The 24,805-nt window shown below is 37.0% G+C and overlaps 1 protein-coding gene and 1 non-coding gene across 2 annotated transcripts; one reads left to right on the forward strand and one right to left on the reverse strand.

Moving 5' to 3' along the window:
• Positions 1-17,873: 17,873 nt before the first annotated feature.
• On the reverse strand, positions 17,874-17,946 carry TRNAE-CUC (transfer RNA glutamic acid (anticodon CUC)). The gene has a single exon. It is a non-coding gene; the product is annotated as a tRNA-Glu (tRNA).
• Positions 17,947-18,043: 97 nt separating this feature from the next.
• On the forward strand, positions 18,044-23,442 carry LOC110805509 (cyclase-associated protein 1). The gene is made up of 10 exons (XM_022011124.2): positions 18,044-18,513; positions 20,059-20,227; positions 20,318-20,382; positions 20,649-20,952; positions 21,028-21,175; positions 21,289-21,398; positions 21,523-21,578; positions 21,683-21,739; positions 21,869-22,012; positions 23,015-23,442. Exons 1-10 carry the CDS (start codon positions 18,241-18,243, stop codon positions 23,099-23,101), a joined length of 1,413 nt encoding a protein of 470 aa, XP_021866816.1. The 5' UTR covers positions 18,044-18,240; the 3' UTR covers positions 23,102-23,442.
• The last annotated feature ends 1,363 nt before the right edge of the window (positions 23,443-24,805 follow it).

A 24,805-nucleotide genomic window follows, 5' to 3' on the forward strand; every position in this document is an offset into this window, starting at 1 on the left:
TGACAAATTCAAGGAATTTCAGAGTGAAGTAGAGAATCAATTAGGCAAGAAGATTAAGGCACTGCGGTCTGATAGAGGCGGTGAATATCTGAGCTATGAATTTGATGACCATCTGAAAGAATGTGGAATTCTATCAGAATTGACTCCTCCTGGAACACCACAATGGAACGGTGTGTCAGAACGGAGGAACAAAACCTTGCTAGACATGGTCAGGTCAATGATGGGTCAGGCCGAACTTCCATTAGAATTTTGGGGACATGCACTAAATACAGCTGCACTCACTATAAATAGAGCTCCGTCTAAAGCTGTCGAAAAGACTCCATACGAATTATGGTTTGGAAAGCCTCCAAATGTGTCTTTTCTTAAGATTTGGGGATGTGAAGTATACGTCAAACGATTAATTTCAGACAAACTTCATCCAAAATCTGACAAATGTATCCTTGTGGGCTATCCAAAGGAAACAAAGGGGTATTACTTCTACAATACATCTGAGAACAAAGTGTTTGTTGCTCGAGATGGTGTCTTTTTGGAGAAGGATCACATTTCCAAAATGACAAGTGGGAGAAAAGTAGACCTCGAAGAAATTCGAGTCGAACAACAAACTCTAGAGAATGCTCAAGATGACATTCAGGATGAAACTCAGAGATCTTTAGAAGAATCTGGTGAGAATCATGGTCAATCTAGAAATGTTACCCCGCGTAGATCGCAAAGATATAGATCTCAACCGGAAAGATACTTAGGTATTTTGACGAACGAGAGCTATGACGTTCTATTACTTGAAAGTGATGAACCTGCGACTTACAAGCAAGCTATGACGAGCCCTAGCTCCAAGCAATGGCAAGAAGCCATGCAATCTGAATTAGACTCCATGTCTGAAAACCAAGTATGGGATTTGGTCGATTTGCCAGATGGCTACCAAGCCATTGGAAGCAAATGGGTTTTCAAACTGAAAAAGGACAAGGATGGGAAACTTGAAGTTTTCAAAGCTAGATTGGTCGCAAAAGGTTACAGGCAAGTCCACGGTGTGGATTACGATGAAACCTTTTCACCAGTTGCAATGCTAAAGTCTATTCGAATAATGTTAGCAATCGCTGCATATTACGATTACGAAATATGGCAGATGGATGTCAAAACTGCTTTCTTAAATGGCGTTTTAACAGAAACTGTGTTTATGACACAGCCTGAAGGTTTTGAGGATCCAAAGAATGCTAAAAAGGTATGCAAGCTAAAGAAGTCAATCTACGGATTGAAGCAGGCATCCAGGAGCTGGAATATACGTTTTGATGAAGCAGTCAGTGACTTTGGTTTCATCAAGAACGCAGACGAATCTTGTGTATACAAGAAGGTCAGTGGGAGCAAAATTGCTTTCCTAGTATTATATGTCGACGACATATTGCTTATCGGAAATGACATTCCTATGTTGAACTCTGTCAAGATTTGGCTTGGGAAATGTTTTTCGATGAAGGATCTAGGAGAAGCACAGTACATATTGGGCATCAAGATTTACAGAGATAGATCTAAAAAGATGATTGGACTTAGTCAAAGCACTTATATCAATAAGGTGCTTGATAGGTTCAAGATGGCGGACTCCAAGCGAGGCTACCTACCCATGTCTCATGGAATGACTCTAAGCAAGACTCAGTGCCCAAAAACACTTGATGAGCGTAGACGAATGAATGGGATTCCATATGCATCATTGATTGGTTCAATAATGTATGCTATGATATGTACACGCCCGGATGTTGCGTACGCACTCAGTGCTACGAGCAGATACCAGTCAGACCCAGGAGAGGCGCATTGGACTGCTGCCAAGAACATTCTGAAGTACCTGAAAAGGCACAAAGATGACTTCCTGGTCTATGGTGGAGATGATGAATTAATTGTTAAAGGCTATACGGACGCAAGTTTCCAAACCGACAAAGATGATTTCAGATCACAGTCTGGGTTTGTCTTCTGCCTCAACGGAGGAGCAGTAAGCTGGAAAAGTGCTAAGCAAAGCACCATTGCGGATTCTACAACTGAAGCGGAGTACATTGCTGCACATGAAGCAGCAAAGGAAGCTATATGGCTAAGGAAGTTCATAGGAGAACTTGGTGTAGTCCCCTCCATTAAAGGACCAATAGCCCTGTATTGTGATAATAACGGAGCTATTGCACAGGCAAAAGAGCCTAGACACCACCAGAGAGTCAAGCATGTACTTCGTAGATTTCACCTTCTACGAGAGTTCGTTGAAAGAAAAGAAGTCGAGATAAGCAAAATTGGAACTGATGACAACATATCAGATCCATTAACTAAACCTCTGCCGCAAGCGAAGCACAACTCGCACACTGCAGCTATGGGAATCAAGCATATTGGAGAATGGCTTTGATGTCTCTGTTTAATGTTTTAAAGTTTTAGAGTTTAAATCTTTGTAAAACATTATTGGTTAATCATTCACAATAAATGAAAGGAATTCATTTTTCCATTTAATTTGTGGTTTATTAAATGATGAGTCCCTTCAACTTGACGATATATTCAAGATAGACTGTCAGGACCAGTCCTGTGACTAAGAAATGTCTATCAAGTGAACTTGAATGTCAAAGGTTGAAAATGGTCCCTAATCGGAGTTTTCTATAAAATTGGACGCATAGAAAACGTTAGACGATTAGAATGCAAGATGACTAGTAGTTCTGTTTCTTGAACTATGTGGACATGGCAATGTCATAATCATTTGCATAGATACTTACTTTGGGAAGACTAGTATCGGACAAGACCTATGAAACTTTACTGTAAGAGATGAAAGTCTGTCATAAGTAAATTTCATTAAATTATTAGACACTAAATCCTCAATACCTGAGTGATTTGAGATTACTTGTTTGAGAACTGGTTGCTTTGACGTTGACCAACCGTCGCACCGTAAAAGGAGGCTATAAAGGCAACGCTCAGGTAATCACCTATCAAACGAAGTCTAATCTCAAGATCGCAAGATTGGGATTGTCCTCCCATAAATCGGGAAGAGATGCTTAAAAGTTGTACAAGGCCACTCGGAGAGCTAGAAACTGTGAAATGCATGGCCGTGCTCGGATGAATCATAGGCTATGATTATCTGTTTATTTGATCAGTTGAACTCTGAAACCGAGGAACACCTCTGGACATAATAAGGATGACAACTCTTACCTTATGTTCAAGAGCAAGCATCGAGCGACAAAGGAATTAGGAAATGCACACTTGTCCCTAAGGACAAGTGGGAGACTGAAGGAAATAATGCCCTTGGTCCAAGTATGCATTCTATGTTAAGTCTAATAAATGCGGTTCAGTATTAATTAACAAGTTAATAATTCAGTGAGATCAAGTGAGCTGAATGCCTAGCTAGAGGCCGCTTCAGTTCAAGTGGAATTAATGATATTAATCCACAGCTTACTCTTGACTGAACCCGTAGGGTCACACAAATAGTACGTAAACGGATCAAGTATTTAATGGCATTAAATACTCCATCTATGAATATTCGGAACCGACGGATCTTGGTTTCAGTGGGAGCTAAGATCGTCACAGGCAAGAAATGAATACTCCGGAAACGATGATATTGCCAGAAACGGAAATATGGATCGTATCGGAAATATGAATATTATCCAAGTCGTAGATGTTGCCGGAAACGGAAACATGGTACGTATCGGAAAATATTATTGGAAATGGAAATATTACCAGAATCGGAAATATTGCCGGAAACGGAAATATTGTCAGAATCGGAAATATTACCGGAATCGGAAAATAATTCCGGAAACGGAAATATTAAATATTTGTTCGAAACGGAAATTAATTCCGGAATCGGAAATATTAAATATTGTTCGTATCGGAAATAAATTCCGGAACTGGAAATTTAATCGGAAGCGTATCGTACGAATTAGCATCGGACGAGGCTTGCCGGACGAAGGCCCAGCACGAAGCCGGGGCCATCGCCCAGCAAGCATGCGCGCCACAAGCCCAGCCAAGGCAGCGCCCAGGCCTACCGCAAGGCAGGCCCAGCGCGCGCCAAGGGCCACGGATGCGTGGGCCGCGCTGCGTGGGCTGCTGCTCGCACGCGCATGGGCAGCCCTTGTGGCTGCCGTGTGTGTGTGAGTTTGTGCTCATGCGTGATTCCTGAATCTACAAGAGTCAGTGTATGATTAAATTTCTATTCCTAATTGGATAAATTAATTAAATAGAATTCATGTAGGATTCTAATTTCAATTAATTCGTATCCTACTAGGATTACGATTCCTTTTCCATAACTCTATAAATAAAGGCCTAGGGGTCATAATTTATACACAAGTTTCAAAGTATTCAAAAGTGAGTTTTTTGAGAGAAAATTAAAACACACATCTTGCTCATAAAGTGCCGAAATTTTCTAGTACCTTAAGGGCGATTCTAGTTGGTCAATCTTAAGGCGGATCCGGACGTGCTGTGGACTATCTACGGAGGGACGACACTTGGAGTCCTAAAGACTTGTTCTTGTTCGGTTCGGGCGCAGCTAGGGAGGGCACGCAACAAAGAGTATGCATCTAAATTATGCTATATGATTATGTGTAAATAATATGTTGTCCTGGGTTAATGGTTGTTTCCGCATGATCTATGTAATGTCATATGTATCATAACCTAACACCGATCTCGGTTGTTACTCATGGATTTTGAATCAGCCTCAGTACTACTACTCGCTTGGTAGCTCAGTTTGCTAAGTAGATCCATCTGGCACTACAAGAAAACGGTGATTTAGCGACTGAATTTTCCGACCGTAAGAAAAGTAGTCGGTGACTAATAAAATGGTAGTCGTTAATATTATTTTTTACCGACTAACATTAAGTGGTCGGTAAGTTACGACCACTTTGCAGGTAAATTAGCGACTACTAATTAATTTGCCGACTACTTTAGCGACTACTAAAGTAGTCGGCAAATTAGCGACTACTTTAGTAGTCGGAAATTAACGACTACTTTAGTAGTCGTTAATTTACCGACTTTTTTTAGTCGGTTAAGTAGTCGGTAAAAGTTACCGACCACTTATCAGTCGCTAATTTCCCAAATTCCGGCCATGGTTACACCGACCACCCTTTAGCGACTACTTTCGGCCGGAAAAGTTTTTACCGACTATTTTGCCCATTTTACCGACTAATTTTACCGGTCGGAAAAATGGAATTTTCTTGTAGTGTTGTGTTGCTAATTGTGTGCTTCTTTAAAAACTTGAGGTTTCGTTGTTTATGTGTTTAACATTGCTGTTGGTGCAATCCTCAATGTTATTTCATCACATTCGATCATGTACTGCATATATATTACACATAGACGACCTAAGTCAATTAGGCTGCGTTATATTCACCTGATTTCCACTTATTTTTACTGAACTTATCTTATCTGAACTTATCTTATCTGAACTTATCTGAACTTATCAAAACTTATTTAAGTTATAAATTGTACTTGGTCAACCCTTATTTTTCCTGAACTTATCTTATCTGAACTTATCTGAACTTATCTGAACTTATTTTTTCTGAAATAAGTGGCAATAAGGTGAACAGAACAAGGCCTTAGTGGTTAATTAAGCTGACCGGAATACTAATTACTGGAATTCTCAAGGGCTTAGGACTCTAGAGTTCTAATTTCAATTTGATATAAGATAGAAATCTATGATACCTAAGAATCTGGCTTAATTACAACGTGCATGTTATCTACAATATCTTAAAGAGCAAAATATTATACTTCGTAGGTAACGTACTTGTAAGTAACAAAAGGTATTGCACGTATTGTGTACAATAAATTTATTGTATAAGGGGTAACTGTTATCCAGTTCTTGTTAACTTTTTACATGTTTTGATTAACTTTTTTACGAAGTATTATAGATTTTGTTTGATAGATAAATATTTTAAAGGGTTACTTAGTTAATTTTAATAAATTTTACGTTATAACGGGATAACTTTTATAGAGTTCGACTTAATTTTTATTCTAATGTATAATATTTATTGACAACTTTAAATAAGAATGTCAATGTACGCAATTGTCATAATTGTAGATAATGTAATGGAAAAGACTAAGACTCTGTTCTGTTTGACTTATTTTAACTTATTTCAGACAAAATAAGTTCAGATAAGTTCAGATACAAGTTCAATAAAAATAAGCAGCAACTTTCTTGTCAGGCTGCCTGAAGCTCACGCGCACGTCAGACCACCACTTAACCCACGCGCGCGTGAGAACACGCGCACTTTAAAAGCTATTTTTTTCTCTCTCTTCTCATTTTCTCTGTTCTTCTGAATGATTCATTTCTCTCTCCTCTCTCCTATCCCCTCTCCTGGTTCAACCCTCCTCAAAACCTCCGCCTCTTTTCCCCAAATCTCCTCCACCAAGAAGCTCCAATCGCCAAACCACCACCACCTACATCATGCTCGTCGCCTGGCGCAGCCGAAACGCCCATCGATATCTCTCCTCTCCTCTCAGCGTGCAAAGATTCCTTCCTCGCCGGAGAGGACACCCATCACCAGCCTCATATTCGTCGTCGCCGCCGACCTTACTCCCTCTTCGAACAGTCGAACTCACCGATTTTTAGGTTTTTGATTTTGCGGTTAGTTTTCCTTTAATTTTGTTGAATTTACGATTTAGGTTTTTGATTAATTTGGTTGATATTTTCGATTTTTGATTTCATGACAAGAGGCGGTGGTTACGGTGGTGGAGGTGCGGCTGGTGCGGCTAGAAAGGCGGTGGATTTCGGTGAAATGATGTAAGGTGGAGCTATATCGCAGCCAAGGGAGAGGATGTCGGTTTCCAAGCCGGCTCCGAGAGCTCGTCGTGCTTCGGTTGTGGAGATTGGGGTGGAGCGGCGGATGTTTGATCGAGGATGACAGTTGCGTTGATTGGGACGCGTTCACCAGCAAGCCCTACCGGGTCGGAACCCCGCACGGGTCAACCCGCCCGGGTTAGCAGGCTAGACACTTTGAGAGTGGGGGGAGTGATAAGGGGAAACCTCCCTCAAAGTGCCCCTAGTGGGGATTGAACCCCCAACCTTTTGGTTGGAAGGTGAAATCCTTTCCACTAGGCCAAGACACACTTGGTTTGTATTTCAGTAGATTGCAAAGGGAAATATGCTAACTTTTTGTATAAATTTTGTTTTAGTTATAATTTTTTTATATTTAGTTATGAAATAAAGGATTTTAGTTACTCTGTACAATTTTTTTTGCATTTTATTTTTTGTTTTAGTTAAATTTTTATTTTAGTTAAGAAGAATTGTGTTTTAGTTAAGATTAAATTTGTGTTAGTGAAGAGTAATTTCGTTTTAGTTATGATTAAAAAAAATAGTAAACAATAATTTATCTTAATTATTCTTAACTAAACCATATTTATTCTTAACTAAATCTCAGAAAATCATAACTAATTAGTTCGATTGCTTAACTAATCAGTTCGATTGCTTAACTAATCGTTTACATTGCTTAACTAATTCGTTCGATTGCTTAACTAATTAGTTCTAACACTTAACTAATTAGTTTTATTGCTTAACTAATTAGTTTTATTGCTTAACTAATTAGTTTTTTTGTGTTAGAACTAATTGAATTTCAACCTTAACAAATAATTTTCTTTTTATTTGTAAACTTATTGGTTCCATTGGTAACTATTTAGTTTCAATGCTTAACTAATTGGTTGCATTGCTGAACTAATTGGTTGCATTACTTAACTAATTGAAGTTCAGGCTTAACAATCAGACATGGAAAGTTCATCAATCGTGTTCATTACATTAGAGTCTCATTTTAGGGTGTAAGGCCTAATCTTTTCACGTTGTAACTTGAATTCCTCGACAATTTCATCCTCGTCTTTCAACATATGTGAAAAATTTATAGGACCATTGCTTAACTAATTGGTTTAAATGCTTAACTAATTGAATTTTAGGCTTAACTAATTGGTTCCATTGTTTTATCTAATTCGTTTTGTTGATTAACTAGTTGATTTCATTGCTTAACTAATTGAATTTCAGGCTTAACTAATTAGTTATATTACTGAACTAATTAGTTCCAGTGCTTAACTAATTGGTTTTGTTGCTTAACTAATTGAATTTCAGGCTTAACTAATTGGTCTCATTGCTTAACTAATTGTTTCTATTACTTCATTAATTGGTTCCAGTGCTTAACTAATTGGTTACGTTGCTTAACTAATTGGTTTCGTTGCTTAACTAATTGAATTTCAGGCTTAACTAATTATTATATTACTGAACTAATTAGTTCCAATGCTTAACTAATTGGTTTTGTTGCTTAACTAATTGAATTTCAGGCTTAACTAATTGGTCTCATTGCTTAACTAATTGGTTCTATTACTTCACTAATTGGTTCCGGTGCTTAACTAATTGGTTACGTTGCTTAACTAATTGGTTTCGTTGCTTAACTAATTGAATTTCAGGCTTAACTAATTGGTTCCATTGCTTACTAATTTGTTATATTACTTAACTAATTGGTTCCAGTGCTTAACTAATTGGTTATTTTGCTTAACTAATTAGTTCTGTTGCTTAACTAATTGAATTTCAGGCTTAACTAATTGGTTCTATTACTTAACTAATTGGTTGTAGTGCTTAACAAATTGGTTTCGTTGCTTAACTAATTGAACTTCAGGCTTAACTAATTGGTTACATGGCTTAACTAATTGGTTCTATTACTTAACTAATTGGTTCCAGTGCTTAAATAATTGGTTCCGTTGCTTAACTAATTGGTTTCGTTGCTTAACTAATTGAATTTCAGGCTTAACATATACTCTATCTATATCTCCAAACTTATTAGTTACAATGCTTATCTAATTAGTTCAATTGCATAACTAATTGGTTTCAGTCTTAACAAATTAGTTTCACTACTTAACTAATTGGTTTAATTGCTTAACTAATTAAATTTAAGCTTAACATATATTTCCAATGCTTAACTAAATGGTATGCTTGACTAATTGGTTTCATTACTTAAAAATTAACTAAAACTCAAAATCACGTAACTAAAAAATAATTATTCTTAACTAAAATTTCTGAAATCATAACTAAATCTGGAAAAATAAAACTCAAAAAAACAAAACTAATTGATTTCATTACTTAACTATTTGGATCCAATGCTTAACTAATTGATTCCATTGATTAACTAATTGGTTCAATTGTTTAACTAATTAATTTTATTGCTTAACTAATTAGTTCCAGTGCATAACTAATTGAATTTTAGGCTTAACTTCCTTAACTAATTGGTTTTATTGATTAACTAACTGATTTTAATCTCAAAACTAATTGAAAATAATAAATAACTAAAACTACTTATTTCTTAACTAAATACAAAAACAATATAACTAAAATAATAATTGAGAAAAAACGCAACTAATCCATTTTATTTTATAACTAAAACATAACTAAAACAATAAAATTCTTAACTAAAACAAATGTATCTTTAACTAAAACAAAAGAGAACTTTATTGCAAAACTTGTAACTAAAGCACTTTATTTTATAACTAAATATGTCAAAAATTGTTGAAAAGAATTGAATTACGATAACTTTATTGCTTAACTAATTAGTTTAAATGCTTAACTAATCGGTTTCATTACTTAAATAATTGGTTCTAATGCTTAACTAATCAGTTCCATTGCGTAACTAATTTGTTCTATTGCTTAACTAATTGAATTTCAGGCTTAACCAAAACTCAACATAACTATTTGTATCTAAAATTCATAAATTCTTAACTAAAACTTCTTAAAGTTTAACTAAAACTAAAAAACACGTATCTAAAATTCAGTGCTTAACTAATTGGTTCGATTGGTTGACTAATTCGTTCGATTGTTTAACTAATTGCTTAACTAATTTGTTCCATTGCTTTAACTAATTGATTTCATTGCTTAACTAGTTAATTTTAAGACTTAACTAATTAAATTTATGGCTTAACTAATTGGTTCCATTGCTTTAACTAATTCGTTATATTGCTTAACTAATTTGTTATGTTGCTTAACTAATAGAATTTTTTACTAACTAATTGAATTTTAGGCTTAACTAATTGGTTCCATTACTTAACTATTTGGATCCAGTGCTTAACTAATTGATTCCATTGATTAACTAATCGGTTTTATTAATTAACTAATTGGTTCTATTGCTTAACTAATTCATTCCATTGATTAACTAATCAGTTTCATTGATTAACTAATTGGTTCTATTGCTTAACTAATTCATTCAATTGATTAACTAATCGATTTCATTGATTAACTCAAATATTCGTAACTAACCCTGAAAATTTTTAACTAAAAACTCAAAAAATCGTAACTAAAATTTATGGCTCACCCTAAAAATGTAGATAAAACTCAAAAATTCATGACTCGCCCTAAAAATGTAGCTAAAACTTAAAAACTTCAGAAGTTATAACTAATTGATTCCATTACTTAACTAATCAGTTCAATTGTTTAACTAATCAATTCAGTGCTTGACTAATTGGTTTCATTGCTTAACTAGTTAGTTCCAGTGATTAACTAATTGGTTTCATTGCTTAACTAATTAGGTCAATTAATTAACTAATTGATTTTAGTGCATAACTAATTAATTCTATTGCTTAACTAATTAAATTTCAGGCTTAAATAAATTTTAACTAAAAAAATAAAAAATCTTTACTAAAAAGTAATTATTCTTAACTAAAATTTCTGAAATCATAACTAAATCTGGAAAAATAAAACTCAAAATCAAAAAAGCTAAAACTCGAAAAATCTTAACTAAAACTCAGAAAATGTTATGTTGGATAACTGGTACAGTGCTTAACTAAATAATTGGTACAGTGCTTAACTAATTAGTTATGTTGCATAACTAATTGGTTTCGTTGCTTAACTAATTGGTTCCAGTGCATAACTAAATGGTTCAAGTGATTCGCTAATTGGTTACATTGCTTAACTAATTGATCATATTGCTTCACTAATTAGTTTCATCACTTAACTAATTAGTTCCATTAATTAACTAATTGGTTATATTGTTTAACTAATTAGTTTAAGTGCTTAACTAATTGATATTCAATGCTTAACTAATTGGTTCGATTGTTTACCTAATTAGCTCCAGTGCTTAACTAATTGAATTTCATACTTAAATAATTGGTTCCGTCGTTTTAACTAATTGGTTTCATTGTTTAACTAATTGGTTCTATTGCTTAACTAATAGGTTTCGTTTTTTTTAACTAATTTGTTCAATTGCTTAACTAATTGGTTTAATTGTTTAACTAATTAACTCCGTTAGTTAACTAATTAAGTGGTTCCATTCCTTAATTAATTAGTTCTAGTGTTTAATAAATTATTCCATTGCTTAACTAATTGGTTCAACTACTTAACTCATTAGCTCCAATGCTTAACTAATTGGTTCTATTACTTAACTAATTAGTTTGATGGCTTAACTAAATGAATTTCTTGCTTAATTAATTGGTTCGATGGCTTAACTAATTGATTCGATGGATTAACTAATTGGTTTCATTGCTTAACTAATTGGTTCGATTGCTTAACTAATTAGTCTAAGTGCAAAACTAATCATTTCAATTATTTAACTAAATGAATTTCTTGCTTAACTAATTGGTTCAATGGCTTAACTAATTCGTTCCATTGCTTAACTAATTCGTTTCATTGCTAAACTAATTCATTCAATTGCTTAAAATCTTATATCTTAACTAAATGAATTTCTTGCTTAACTAATTGGTTTCACGGCTTAACTAATTCGTTCCATTGCTTAAAATTTTATATCTTAACTAAATGAATTTCTTGCTTAACTAATTGGTTTCATAGCTTAACTAATTGGTTTCATAGCTTAACTAATTCGTTTCATTGCTTAAAATTTTATATCTTAACTAAATGAATTTCTCGCTTAACTAATTGGTTTCATGGCTTAACTAATTGGTTTCATTGCTTAACTAATTCGTTTCATTGCTTAAAATTTTATATCTTAACTAAATGAATTTTTTGCTTAACTAATTGGTTTCATGGCTTAACTAATTGGTTTCATGGCTTAACTAATTCGTTTCATTGCTTAAAATTTTATATCTTAACCAAAGCCCTGAATTCGTTGTTTGAAACTCAAAAATACGTAACTAAAACTAAAACAATCTTAACTAAAACTAAAAAAATCTTAACTAAAGCAAAAATTTTATCAACTAAAAGTAATTTAACCTTAAACTAAAACATATAAATACATAACTAAAAGTCAAAAAATCTTAACAAAAACTTAGACAATTTTAACTAAAACACATAAAAAGTTTATTAATTGGTTCCAATGCTTAACTAATTGGTTTTATTGCTTAATTAATTGAATTTCAAGTCAACTACTAAAACTTAACTAAAGCAAATTTATCCATAACTAAACCAAAATTATTCTTAACTAAACAATATTATCCTTATCTAAACATAAAAAAAGTATAATTAAAACAAAAAAATGACTTTAAAATGCAAAAATGTAACTACATAATAGCACATCTGCTAAGATCAACATCTTCCGTTTGATGTTTTTACATTCACCACATAATTCTTCATCCATTTGATCTCCTAGCTGAGGTAACTTCTGCCCCTGGCTCCACCCCCATATCAACTGCCATAGTGATGCTTGTGGCACAAGAGGAGCAATAATCAACTGTCACTGACTGCCAGCAAGAAATATAAAGTTTCATCCTCAAAGTGTTCTTCTTCAGACGGGGATGATATAGAGGACATCATAGAGAAGCAGTTCAGTTCATCACTAGTTTTGGGTAAATACAATGCGGGGTCAAGGTCCTCTTCACCTCAATGAAGGCTATAGCTTGGAACTGCAGAGGCATCAATGATCCTATCTCACCAAAGCTACCATATGTGAGATGGTTATTGAATTTGCATAAGCCTAATTTTTTGCTGTTGACTGAAACTAAAACCTCTGTAGAAAATGTAGCTAGTATGTTTTGGTTTAGTTGCCCTTCCTGTTATTTTGGGGTTGATTATGTGGGGGCAAGTGGGGGGTTAGTAGTTTTTTGTTGGACTCCCTTTGTAGTAGACTGTGTGTTCAAATCATGTAATGCTGTATTACTCGATGTACTGGAGCCTAGTGGAAATACATGGTCAGTAATATTTTGCTACGGGTCGCCTGTTGTAGAGCATAGACTAGAGGTTTGGAATAATTTTTAATCTCTGTTAAACCATAATCCAAAAAGCCTAGTCATTGGTGACTTCAATCAAATTGAGCATAGCTCAGACAAACTAGGGGGAGCAAACACAATAAGGGGATGGGAAAATTTCTCAACTTGGAGATTAAATTCAAATCTATTAGAAGTTCCTTTTTCTGGACCTAGATACACCTGGACCAATAAGAGGGAGGGTAATAGCTTACTGTTAGAAAGGCTTGATCGAGCGTATATGTCCAATGATTGGTTCTTAGAATTTCCTGATAGCCGTATTATAAACCAACCAATTATAGTTTCAGACCATGCCGCAATAATTTTTAATAATACTCCTCCTACCTTTAAAAAATCAAGGCCCTACCAGATTGAAAATTGGTGCTTAAAATTCTCGGAGGTTACCAAGTTAATTGAGGAGGATTGGAGACAAACAATGTTAGGTTCCCCTATGTTCATGTTATGTAGGAAATTGGTAATCCTTCGAATGAAAATTCGAAAATGGTGCTTAGACAATAAAACACAATGGGGTGTGAACTGACAAGACCTTTCTGACTCATTGGGAGCTAAGGGAGCATCGGTTCATAATTTGATTCAAGGGGAAGAATACATGGAAAAAATAGATGAAGCTTCGGCTATAGCAGCAGTCAAGGCTAGTTTCTGGCGACAAAGGATGAAGGAGAAATGGGTAGCGAAAGGTGATTTGCCTACCACCCTCCTCTACTCACGTGTGAAAGTGAAGAAAAAAAGAACCAAATCCTGACATTAAAAAATACGGATGGGGACTGGGAGGAGGGGCAAGAAATAATTCAAGGGTTGATTGTCAGCAACCTTAAGCAAGTCTTCCGTTCAGACCTCCTAGATCAGCAGGATACGGGCACCGATCTGGTCTTGCGAGAACTTGACCTCCCACAATTGACAGAAAGTCACATGGAGCATTTAGGAAGGCCATTCTTGGATAATGAAATAAGGTCGGCAATGTTCTTGATTGATAACTCCAAATCTCCAGGCCCGGATGGTTACTCGTCTGCTTTCTTTAAGGAACACTGGGAGGTGGTAGGTGTAGCGGTGTGTCAAGCAGTTAGGAGTTTCTTATCCTCGGGATATCTTCTCAAGGAATGGAATCACTCTCTATTAGTGATGATCCCCAAAAATGAGATTCCGGAAGAGGTGGGTCATCTGCGCCCTATTAGCCTCTGCAACACGGTATACAAATGTGCTTTGAAATGCCTCGCAAAGCGCATGAAGTCGGTATTGCCTTCGATCATTTCCCCATCTCAACATGCGTTTATCTCAGGCAGATACATGACGGACAACATTATGATCTGTCACGAATTGGTGGACAAGATAAATAATAGAATAAAGGGTGACTCATCTTTGGCTTCGATCAAGATTGATATGAGTAAAGCGTATGACAAAGTTCATTGGGACTTTCTTCTTCGTGTTCTCAGGGCTTACGGTTTTCCCAACCATTGGATTCAGCTGATCAGTCAATGTATCTCTACGGTTTCTTATAAAGTTCTTGTGAATGGCCTAACTTCGGAACAATTCAGACCGAACTGCGGCCTAAGGCAGGGAGATCCATTGTCTCCTTACCTATTTCTTTTCTGTATGGATATTTTATCTCGAATGCTGCAAATAGGTGCCGACATCGGGCAATTTCAAGGAGTTAAAATATCAAGAGGTTGCCCGAGTATATCACACCTCTTTTTTGCAGAAGACGCCATCCTATTCTTCAAAGCCACAGATACAAGCTGTCGAAATATTACTGATATTATCTCCCGATTCTGTGACATATCGGGCCAGCAACTTAACTTGGGAAAATCCTACTTCAAGGTGAGCCCTAATACATCAGTTGGAAAACAAGGTGTCTTTAAGAGCATCCTGCGAATGCAACAAGTCTCTTCGCTTGGGACGCATCTAGGAATCCCTATTGATCTTCCAGGTAAGAAGTACTCGCATTTCCAATTTCTCATCGACAAGATATCCAAAAAGGTAAATGCGTGGAATACTATTCCACTTTCTCAATGCCAAAAGCTTATTCTCATTAACTCGGTTCTCATTTCAATGGCTTCTCATGTTATGAATTGTATGGAACTTCCCTTATCGGTAACATCCAAAATCGATTCCTTGTTAGCTCGGTTTTTTTGGGCTAATATGCAGCGTAAAGGAGTGCATTGGGTGAATAGGCAGGTTCTGAACACTCCTAAAGGGTTGGGAGGTCTCGGCATAAGAGGCGCTTCCCTTTTGAACACAGCACTGCTTATGAAGAATGCTTGGCGTATGGCGCACAACTCTGCCTCGATGTGGGCTCAGGTCTGCCGGAATAAAATTTCGCTACCCACAGTGACAGGGGTGGCGACGGTTATTACAGGCAGAAAACTTTCTTGGGGGATGCGGGGGATTGCTAGGGCTGGGAACTTGTTACTGAAGGGGTGCAACTGGAAGGTGGGGAATGGGAAAAAGATTGTGGCTGGGAGAGATCGGTGGGTGGATGGCGAGCCCCCTGAATTTAAGTCAAATGTTACTCTTCGTCAGGCCAGGACTTGAAAGGTTAGCCACTTTATTAATCCTGATGGTGTTTCTTGGAACGATAGTAGGCTAAATGGCGCTTTTGAGTTTAGACATGCACAGAAAATAGCGGGTATGGAGCTACCTCGGACTGAGGAGGAAGATTTCCTATATTGGAAGTTTCACAAGTCCGGGAAGATTACAGTGAAGACGGCATACGCCATGCTGGTAAGGGTGGATGCTGACCAAAACAATGCCCTCACCAACGGAAATTTCTTTCCAATGATGTGGGCTATGAACATATCACCGAAATGGAAATTATTTTTGTGGAAATTAATGACAAATAGTTTGGCTACAAACGTAAACCTCAACAGAAGAGGGATGGAGATCTCAGTTGAGTGTGTTATCTGTCGTAAAGGAGAGGAAAGCCTGCAACATATTTTTCGCCAATGCGAAACAGCTAAGCAAACTTGGAGGAGCGGATCCTTAGGGATCCATTCAGAAACCAACGGCGACATTCCCTTTACGGAATGGATGCTTACCTATATCCGGCGTTTTAACAGCCAGGATGGAAGATACGGTAATCGGACAATTTACTTCATTAGCACCCTTTGGGCTATGTGGGTTGCTAGGAACAATGCAGTATTTCGAGGGCAAAGAGTCTCCGCTGATTCGATCCATGCCATCATTCAGGAAGGCCTGACCCAACACGACATCAGCAAAGATATAAACTCAGGGACGCTTCGACACCTACATCCTCCAGAAAAGGACCCCACCTACCCACCGGGTTTTTATAGAATTATCCTGGCTGGCCATGATAGGGGAAAGTCGGCTGAGCGTCTGGTCATCGACGGATCCTGAAGAAAGAGTACAAACAGAGCTGGGATGGGATGGGTGGTTGAAGACCATGATGCGGACTTGGATAGGATTTGTGGAGGAGCGACATATGGATATGCAGAATCAGCCATTCAAGCAGAGGCTCAAGCGTGCCTTTTCGGCCTCACATGGGCAAAAGAACAGAATATCATTAGGGTTACAGTCTTCACAGATTCTCAACAACTCATGGACATGCTACGGAGTGAAGATTGTCACATACTACGTTTATGTTGGACGATACGGGAAATCCGTAACCTCGGCAAGAGTTTTGCTTTCTGCAGCATTAACAAGGTCGACAGATCGAGAGTCCAACAAGCTCACGACTTGGCCACAGGGGCAGCAGCTACTTTAATGTCTTTTTCTAATATGTTTTAGTTGTTTATCTCTATAAGCTGATGTCAAAAAAAAAAAAAATAATAATAATTCTTCATCCTCCGCCTTATATATTACTTCAAACCCTTTCCCAATAATTTGACTAAGACTCAAGTGTCCGATTTGTGCATTTGAAGATTCAAGAACTGGAACCACTACGCTGCTAATCTCCTCGCCATTTCAAGATCTCGACATTTCAACCCTCATTCTCCATAATTTCAGAAATCCTCGACCTACATGAGTTTTTATGCAATTAAACAATGCAAATAACTCAATTGATTACGAATTAGGCTTAAGTTCGAAATTCATGCTAAATAAGAAAGATAACAACAAAAATACTTCATAAAACGCAGATTTCATAGTTAGGGTTTGAGATAGAAATCAATACCTCAAATTCGATGAATTCGAGCGAGATCGAAGAGAGATGTCGGAGATTTATAGGTTAAGCGAAGGAGATTAAAGATTCAACCACCGTGGCAGGCGACGGCGGCAAGGACGCAGACTACTCCTCCATGTCTTTCCTTCATCACGGCAAGAGAGCCACCCAAACTCGCCGCCTCTAATTCCCGCGGCTCACTGGAGATCGTGACGGAGATTAGGAGGAGAGAGAGGATGAAAGTTGTTGGACGCCATGGGAGGAAGGAAGGAGAAAATTGCGTTTGAGGTGAGAGAGACAGAGGCGGAAGGAGAGAGAAAGTTGCATTTGAGGTGAGAGATGGGTGAACAGTGATTTTAAAACTGGAAAAAAGAGAATATATGCGTGACCCGATAAAATAACCCACGACTCGCGAACTGACCCGTGACACACCCATGGGTTGGGTGGTCTGACGGTCAGACGGTCGTTTTAAAAAGTTTGTAAAAAATAAGTTTAGATAAGTTCAGTTATATTTAGATAAGTACACCCAAAATAAGTTCCATAGAACGGAGTCTAAGGTAGTATTTGGTTAAAAATAAGACTATTTACGTGAAAGGAAATTAAAATTTGCACGAAATAAAAATAAGCCTTCATATGACAAAAGCTAAAAAAGTTCCGTTGCCGGGACTTGAACCCGGGTCTCTTGGGTGAGAGCCAAGTATCCTGACCAACTAGACTACAACGGATTTTGTTGTTTATAATAGATTAACAATTATATTCTTGTAAATTAGTCCAGGTACCTCATTGCGAGACACGTGTCTTAAAATTGCCACAACTCTCCCTCATCCAAACACGCCCCCGCCCAAAAAAAACCTGAAGACATTCTTTTCCCTTCCTCTTCATTCTCTCTCCTCCACTTTTTCTTCACTAACCACAACAATGTCTTCCATATAAAATCATCATTTCTTCAACCTTCAGATCTACAGATTCTCACATTTATAATCTAGGTAATCGGGGAAATTAGAGAGAAAACGAGACAAATGGAGGCGCAGCTGGTAGAGAGATTGGAGAAGGCGGTGGCGCGATTGGAGGCGCTTTCTTCTTCTTCTTCTTCTAGAAGCGTCGATTTTTCCGGCGAAGATGCGGTGGTGGATCCTTCGATCATCGCTTTGGATGATCTGATCGCGAATTATGTTGGTAGGGTTTCTGCTGCGGCGGAGAAGATCGGTGGAAAGGTGTTGGAGTCTTCTGAGATTCTCCGTGATGCATTTTCTGCCTTGCGTGAGCTGCTTGTTAAAGTTAAGCATACTCAGGTAATTGTAATTCCAGATTTCGGTTTCTGGTTTTCGTTGTTTATTTTGGATAGGAAGAAGTTTGATTTGAATTGATCGTAGTTTAGTTGATTTTAATCGGAAAAATTAGTAAATGTGTTGTGTAATGTGGATAGTTGATGGCGATGAGAATCGTTCTAATGAAGAATTTCACATTTCAATTGTCGATTGTACGAGGCCTGATTCCTGACATGATTTGAAACTAGCGTATTTTTGTTGATTTTAGTTTGGAAAGTGCGTACTGTTATGACTAATGTGCATTTGGAAGTAGTTATGTAGGATAAAGATGGTTGGTGAGGTGTATTGGATGAAGAGTCGTTGAAGTTGAGAGATTTACATTTTAACTTGGAAGTCAGTTATTTGGATGTGGTTGATTTCAAACTGAAATGATAATGTATTTGATTTGGATACCAATTTATTTATTATCCTTCACTAAGTTTGTGATGTGAAAATATGGAATGATCAAATAATGTTTATAGGCAGCTACATTCCATTCTATGTTGAAAGTCATGGTTATCCAATTGTTATCCATCAATATGAGCGTATCCGAGGTTTGCACCGGTCGTCATGGATTCTTGATGCATGTTAAGAAGTAAAGTTAACTCTCAAGTCTCAACGAGCTTCAGTATTAAGAGATTTGACAAACAATTTTCAGTATTAAGAGATTTGACAAACAATATGATACATTGACAGCACAATGGTAGTATTAGAGGATTGAGATGTAGTTGGTTGATGTTATATTTATAAGGAGAAATGGGATTGTCGAATTGACCCCAAACTACTATAGGATTGTGTACATATTTATTAGATATTAGGATAGTTGCTAGATTGAGTGAATATATTATACAAAAGCAAGGTCTTGGGTTAGTCCTGAATAAGTGGAATCACACATATATGGAATAGGGATGTGGGGTTTGAATGTGTAATATGATCAACAATTTGGCATGACATATTTCAATATTTTTTATCAGGTGGTTATGCAATTGTTAAGCACATATGTTTCTTTTCAACATAAGGCTGAATGCCAAAGTATAGAACTACGTATATTTGTTTAAAACATGAGTGCAGTATTATTTTAGTTTTTTAAATACCAATATACGGAGTAACTAACAAATCCTTGCTCATAACCTTTAAATACCATATTTTAGGATGAAGGGAGTAGTGTGTTAAACTTTCTAATCCCTCCTGTACTTTTGTAAGTGACGTTTTAATTTTTTGCTCCCAAATAATTGATGCGTACATAATTTCTCATCTATTTATTTAAACTGGCAACTTTTTTTAAATCATCACTTGTAATAAAATAGTGGGATAGCATCGAAACATATGGCCATATGGTATGGGCTTGATAACTTTGCAGAGATTTGTCTAATTTGAGATGCCTAAATGTCCTATCCTTTCCAGGTTAATTCCTAAAAGTGGTAGTTGGAGATGTAGTGAGGTTTTGTTTGCTGAATGCATTTGAATTTGCCATAGGGCTGGTGCACATTGCTAAGATTTAGTTTGCTAAATGCGTTCGAATTTTTGCAGAAGCCTGACATGGCCGGATTGGCTGAATTTCTAAAACCACTGAATGAAGTGATTACGAAAGCTAATACTTTGACTGAGGGGAGGCGGTCTGATTTCTTCAACCATCAGAAATCTGTTTCCGACAGCCTTGCAGCTTTGGCATGGATTGCTTATTCAGGCAAAGATTGTGGTAAGTATTTTATTCTCTGACCTTTCAATGCTTAATTTTTAAATTCTATCACTCCTTTTCTGGGTTTTCTAAGACATCTCTTCTTGCTAGGTATGAGTATGCCTATTGCACATGTCGAGGAAAGTTGGCAAATGGCTGAATTTTATAGCAACAAGGTATTGCTTGGAAACTCTTTTTGAATATCTCAACAATAGTCAGATATGCTTACAGTCAACAAACGAGTATTTTTGGATGAATTTAGAAAGAATTCTTTTGTTAGTTCTTTTTTGGCCCTCTGATGTTCTTCAAAAGATGATTTGCCATCACGCACACTGTTCTAGTTTAAAGTCTTAAACTGTTTGTGGCTTTGTACTGTATAGAATACTTGATATAATGATATGGATTTTCTGATTGTTTGGATTCGTTCATTGTTCTTGCTCAGGTTCTGGTTGAGTACAGAAATAAGGATCCTAATCACGTGGAGTGGGCCAAGGCTTTGAAGGAGCTCTACTTACCAGGTTTGAGGGATTATGTTAAGAGTTTCTATCCACTTGGACCTGTTTGGAGTACCTCTAGCAAAGCTACTGTCTCTGCTGCGCCTAAAGCCCCTGCACCAGCTGCTCCTGCAGCACCCCCACCACCTCCTGCTTCACTCTTCTCAGAATCTAAACCCTCCTCTTCAAAACCAAAGGTTGGGATGTCTGCCGTTTTTCAAGAAATCAGTTCTGGTGGAGCTGTTACATCAGGTAGCTACATTTTTTCCTCAGAATCCTTCTGTTATTTGGTTAATTTTTTGGTGACCATACTTTTTTCATTCCTAGGCCTGAGGAAGGTCACTGATGACATGAAGGCAAAGAATCGTGCTGACCGCAGTGGTGTTGTCCCTGTCGTGGAGAAGGAACCACGTGTCAAATCGTCAGCATTTTCCAAAACAGGGCCTCCAAAACTGGAGCTTCAGATGGGTCGTAAGTGAGTATCCAACTATTTATGTTAGATGTGTCTGTTTTTTTTGTTTTTTTTTTACTGTCTTCAGTCTTCACTCGTCACTCATTGATGCCTTTACCTTCAATTTTGTTTGATAGGTGGGCTGTTGAGAATCAAATCGGGAAGAAGGATTTGGTGATTACCGACTGTGATTCAAGGCAGTCAGTTTATGTTTACGGGTGTAAAGATTCAGTTTTACAGATACAAGGTTTGTTCAGTTTTTATTGGACAATTATTTGCGAACTTAACTTCCACTTGGCTTGGAGAACTTCCGTCATCTCGTTAATTCCATAACTGTAGGAATCTCAAATTTTATCTTCGCTATATTGCAGGGAAAGTTAACAATATAACGGTTGATAAATGCACTAAGATGGGAATTTTATTTAAGGTCAGTATGAAAAAATTTGTGAGAACTTTGTAACTGTAATGTTTTTTGCATCATTATACTGGACATGCTGGGTTGACATATGCAAATTGATGACTTATATACAGGATGTTGTAGCAGCCTGTGAGATTGTGAACTGCAACAGTGTGGAGGTGCAGTGCCAGGTAATGCGGTTCTGTAACATAAATGATATAAATAGAAAAGAAAACAGCATAATGCAATCTTGTGTTGACTATATAATTCATCATAACTGAAAACAGCAATAAACTGAGTTTGGGAGATTTGAAATGCAGGGTTCAGCTCCAACAATTTCTGTGGACAATACATCTGGGTGTCAATTATATCTGAGCAAAGGTTCTTTGGAGGCATCTATAACAACTGCCAAGTCCAGTGAGATCAATGTGATGGTACCTGCTTCTGAGGCTGATGGTGATTGGGTATGCAGCATGCATTTATTTGTTTGGTCTAGTACTCTTGTGTAAATTTTATTTTCGTAATGCATTTTTTACCTTGGTTCGTGGTAAAAAGAGGGAGTTTAAGGTGGGGTAAGGCACAGGTTGGTATGAGAGAGAGTGAAATAACATTGAAGAGCTATTGAGAAGATACTAATGCTTATCCCAGGACTCCAGGACTCCAGGACCCTGGTAGTTGAAGGGAACTGTACCACCAATTAAAGGGGACAAGTGGACAACTATGGATGCTTGTAGTGACGATTGGCGAATAGCCTAAAAATGAACCTGTTTGCCGTTGCACTGAAACAAAAGGGGAAAAACCAGTACTATTATGCTAGATGTTTGTAGGCATATTTATCTCATATCCTAGAAAAATTTAAGACTTGTCAAGTACTTCGTATATGCTAATTTTTATTTAAATGATTTAAGAGTTTAGCTTGGTGGGCTATAAGCATTCAGACGAGACTCATGAGAGTACAAAAGAAAAGATGGTAAGAGTATGTCCATCCTCTGGACCTAGCTCTGCCAACTTACTAGTGACAGAACAACTTGTAATACAGACCTGGTACCTCTAGAAACTGCAGCATACAAATAAACCCTGTCAGTGCAAGTGAGAACCAATGTTGACTGATCCCCCACCCCCCACCCACTGACTAATGTAACAAAAATACAAAACTAGGTAGTGCATAGCGTTCTCGTACCCGATCTAGTACAACGAATAGGTAACACTGAGGGAGACTTTCATGTTTCTTGCTCTTCTAAAAGCACATTAGTATCAGTTTCTGTCAGAGTGATAAACCTACTTACAATGTGTTTTACCAACTTAAAAACCGAGGAATTTCTCAAGACTGATATATTCCTTGTAGATTTGAGTATCTGCATTTGTTTGTTAAACATTTTTTGTATGGGAGCTTGCTGTATCATGGTCGTTTTGGTTCTGGATTATAGGAGTTAAATTCATGTTCTTTCTTTATTCTCAACTTGTAGGGAGAGCATTCTCTTCCGCAGCAGTACATACACACATTCAAGGATGGTCAGTTCGTGACATCTCCAGTTTCCCACTCTGGTGGTTAAACTGTAGAATCTTCAGATATGCGGATTTAGGTTTTCCTCAAGTCATCTCGTGATTAACTTTTCCTTTATATCAAGGCTAAGGAGTGCATATTCAATTCTTCCTTCCTATTTTGATATGTTACCACAAGTGTTTTCAGAACAAATAGGGTTTTGCATTCGGCTTTAGTTTTCCTAATTTATTCTTTTATTGATTCAGTTGTTGTATTATGCTGTTTGTGGGTGAGGTTGTTGCTTTGTACGAGATGCCTTGGTTTATTCTCAAGCGCACTCCTGTAAGAACTCATACTTTGTATTGTTGTTTCTTCAGTGCTATTATTAATAGAATCGTCTGGTTTTTATTATAGTGTTGTTTGCTGGTAGCTCTCTGCCTCGCCTTATTGACTCTCTGATACTCTTTCTCTCTATCTCTCTTTTTGTGAATACTTGACACACTGCATATTTTGAATCGAAGATGGAGGGTGGAAGCTGTGTAAGGCATTAGACGCCTTCCCAGAAGTGAACAGGTAAGTAACTAAAGCCCTTTGCTTCTTCAGAAGAGCATATTGACTAGAATGTCCCTTGAATTGTTACGCGATGTAAGCTTCCACGTTGTAATCGATGAAAACTGAGGAGGATATTGATGTCATTTATTTGGGAAATTGAGGGTCATATGTTTACTGATTAATCCACTATATGGAAGCACAGTGTGGCCTTTTTAGGTAGGCTTCAAAGTTTAGTATGCTAAGGAAATTGACTGGTTTACTTTAAATGTCAAAAAAAGAAAAAGAAAAGATGGGAGTTAGGTTCATTTTCTTTCTTTGCCCTGCTTTACTACAAAAGCTACAAAATACAGGCTGAGTTCTTTTTCGGTAGTCTAGTTGCTTGGATTTTCAGATTGGGGTAGTCTTATTTGCTCATAAGATCATCTGGCACTAGTTAAGGCGAATTTTAGGTGTCGTGAGCTGATAAACAACACTGATTTTGGTAAACAGTCTTGAGTCTCCAACATTTAATCAATTCACTAGTGTGTGCTCTGGACAGTGCTCCGGGTTTTACTTTAAGGTGGGGTATACTTTTTGTAAATATACGTCCATTTTCAAAAGATAGTATTTTACAATTACATGGAAAAATGTAACTTACATTGTCTCGCTAAGATGGTAGGAATTGAAACTTTCAATCCACGAGGTTTGGTTTTTTATCCTTATTTACATGTTTTCGGTTGTCAATAACGTGTCATGATGCTTATTAGTGGTGATGTGGCATAATATTGTAGGGTATACTGTAGACCTGGAAAAACTGATCCGGACCCGTAAAACTGACCCGATTGATCTGATCTGTAACCCGAAATTGATCCAAAGCGACGTCCCGAAATTAACCCGAAAATCGAATAGACCTACCTGAAATCGAAACCGACCCGGAAGTGATTTGCCCTGAAATGAGTAGATATACGTTTTGTGTACTGTATATGTGACACATATGCGTTTTGTGTAGATGTGTCAATGTTACAAAACTACACTCAGAACTTAAAATTTGAGCCCTGCTCGCCAGAATCTGAGGATTCAGGTTAGATAAGTTCGGGTTGAGTTTTGGGAGAGCTGGCTTAGTAATAACCGTGATATGCTACAAAGTGCGTGTTGTGGGGTTGTTTTCGGAAAATATTTGGTTGATCCTAAGGGTTAGCAAGTCGTAAGACACATATAACATAAAATAATATATAAGTGTAAT

This window comes from Spinacia oleracea, chromosome 4, assembly GCF_020520425.1.
Source record: "Spinacia oleracea cultivar Varoflay chromosome 4, BTI_SOV_V1, whole genome shotgun sequence".
Classification (NCBI taxonomy): Eukaryota; Viridiplantae; Streptophyta; class Magnoliopsida; order Caryophyllales; family Amaranthaceae; genus Spinacia; species Spinacia oleracea.

Coding starts and splice junctions, on each gene's coding strand:
- LOC110805509 (XM_022011124.2), top strand. CDS start 18,241: ATGGAGGCGCAGCTGGTAGAGAGATTGGAGAAGGCGGTGGCGCGATTG. Junction 20,953..21,027: donor TGGTGGAGCTGTTACATCAG/GTAGCTACATTT, acceptor TTTCATTCCTAG/GCCTGAGGAAGGTCACTGAT. Junction 21,579..21,682: donor AGATGGGAATTTTATTTAAG/GTCAGTATGAAA, acceptor ACTTATATACAG/GATGTTGTAGCAGCCTGTGA.